We start from the raw sequence: 1,732 nt of genomic DNA on the forward strand, positions 1-1,732 counted from the left end.
TTTCGAAAATAAACCAAAAGTTTTTTTCACCAAACATTTTTCACACAAAATTGCACATAGAAGATATTGATCCCATGCAGTTCTCTTGGGTTCTAAAGGAAATAACATATCCCATTTAGAGAAACATTAATTTATATGGCTGCTTCAGAATATTAGGCACTGTAACCAGAGGGATTGCTAATAAAGCTGTAGACATGGACAGTGAGTCTTTCTGGTTTCTGTGAGGACTGAATATCATGTTCCATGAGTGACATACAGCCTGCTACCCACTGTGGTTACTTTTTTACTCCAAAGTTTCCTCATAGCATTTTTCATTTCTGCATTCCTCAGAGTATAGATGAAAGGGTTCAACATGGGAGTTATGAAAGTTAAAACCACAGTTATGTATTTATCAATGGGGAGGTTCAAACTGGGCCTAGCATAGAGAAAGATACAAGGGACAAAAAATAAAATAACCACAGTGATGTGGGATGCACAGGTGTAGAGAGCTTTGTGTTTCCTTTCCAATCCATGAGATTTAAGGGAGTGTAATATGACCCCATAGGAAACTAAGAGAATGAAGAAGGTGACAGTGCAAATTGCACCTCCATTAGCTATCATACAAAGTCCAATGAGGTAGGTATCAGTGCAAGCAAGTTTCAACAAGGGATACATATCACATGCAAAGTTATCAATGACATTGGGGCCACAGTAAGGAAGCTGATAAACAAAGAGAAATTGAACCAATGAGTGGAAGAGCCCTACAGTCCAGGCCACCAACAGCATGAGAACACACACACGTCGACTCATGATGGTCAGATAGTGAAGAGGTCTGCAGATGGCCACATATCTGTCATAGGCCATCTCCACCAAAAGAATGACTTCAGCACCAGCAAATAAATGATCTAGAAAAACTTGGGTCATACATGCCTGGAAGGAAATGGTCTTCTTCTCATAGAACAAGTCTACAATCATTTTGGGAGCAATGGCTGTAGAGTAGACAGTATCCATAAAGGATAAATTAGCCAGGAACAGGTACATGGGGGATCCCAGGGACTGGCTGAACATAATTGTCACCACGATGAGAAGATTTCCCATAACTGTCACAACATAGATGAGTAGAAACATAACAAATAGAACTTTCTGCCCCTCTGGGTTCTGTGTGAGCCCCAGAAGGATAAACTCAGTCACATTGTTCCTGTTTTCCATGTATTGTTCTGAAGGTGTTGAGCTCGGGTATCAAAGCCTGCAAAGAGAACAACAATAAGCCTGAGAGGATCACAACTCTATGTCAAAAATGTAGTGCCTTACTCCATAACAATTCCACTCTGGAGCCTCACAGAGAGTAGCTCGTTAGATATTAGGGCTTAGAGTCTCCTCCCATAAGTACTGTATGCATTTTCACAGATTTCTTATTTCTATCAAAATAATGAGACTTTCATATTCTACCTGGTAGATTTAAGTGGGTTGTCTAGATCTGAGAAAAAATCTATACTCATCAAGATTGTAGCTTTCTTAATGTCAGGATTTCCAGCAAAAAAGCATGTAACTGAATATCATTATTTCATGTGTTATAAGCCAGACACAGAATGACAAATATCACAAGTACTCTCTTACATTTGGATGTCTGAAAAAAAGTGATTGTTTTGAAATTAGAAGTGGTTTATAGAGATCTGGAAGGGTTTTGTGGGAGGGAAAAATAGAGATTGAATACCACATTCCAAAATACCATCAGATAGAAAATACTTCTAGT

At 38.9% G+C, this 1,732-nt stretch overlaps 1 protein-coding gene across 1 annotated transcript; it reads right to left on the reverse strand.

Moving 5' to 3' along the window:
* Positions 1–234: 234 nt before the first annotated feature.
* Positions 235–1,200, reverse strand: LOC138845921 (olfactory receptor 4A15-like). Its single transcript, XM_070059903.2, has one exon. It carries the CDS (start codon positions 1,186–1,188, stop codon positions 235–237), a length of 954 nt encoding a protein of 317 aa, XP_069916004.2. The 5' UTR covers positions 1,189–1,200.
* Positions 1,201–1,732: the final 532 nt, after the last annotated feature.

The sequence above is a fragment of the Oryctolagus cuniculus genome, chromosome 1 (genome assembly GCF_051225735.1).
Source record: "Oryctolagus cuniculus isolate XC-2025 breed Fujian yellow rabbit chromosome 1, ASM5122573v1, whole genome shotgun sequence".
Classification (NCBI taxonomy): domain Eukaryota; kingdom Metazoa; phylum Chordata; class Mammalia; order Lagomorpha; family Leporidae; genus Oryctolagus; species Oryctolagus cuniculus.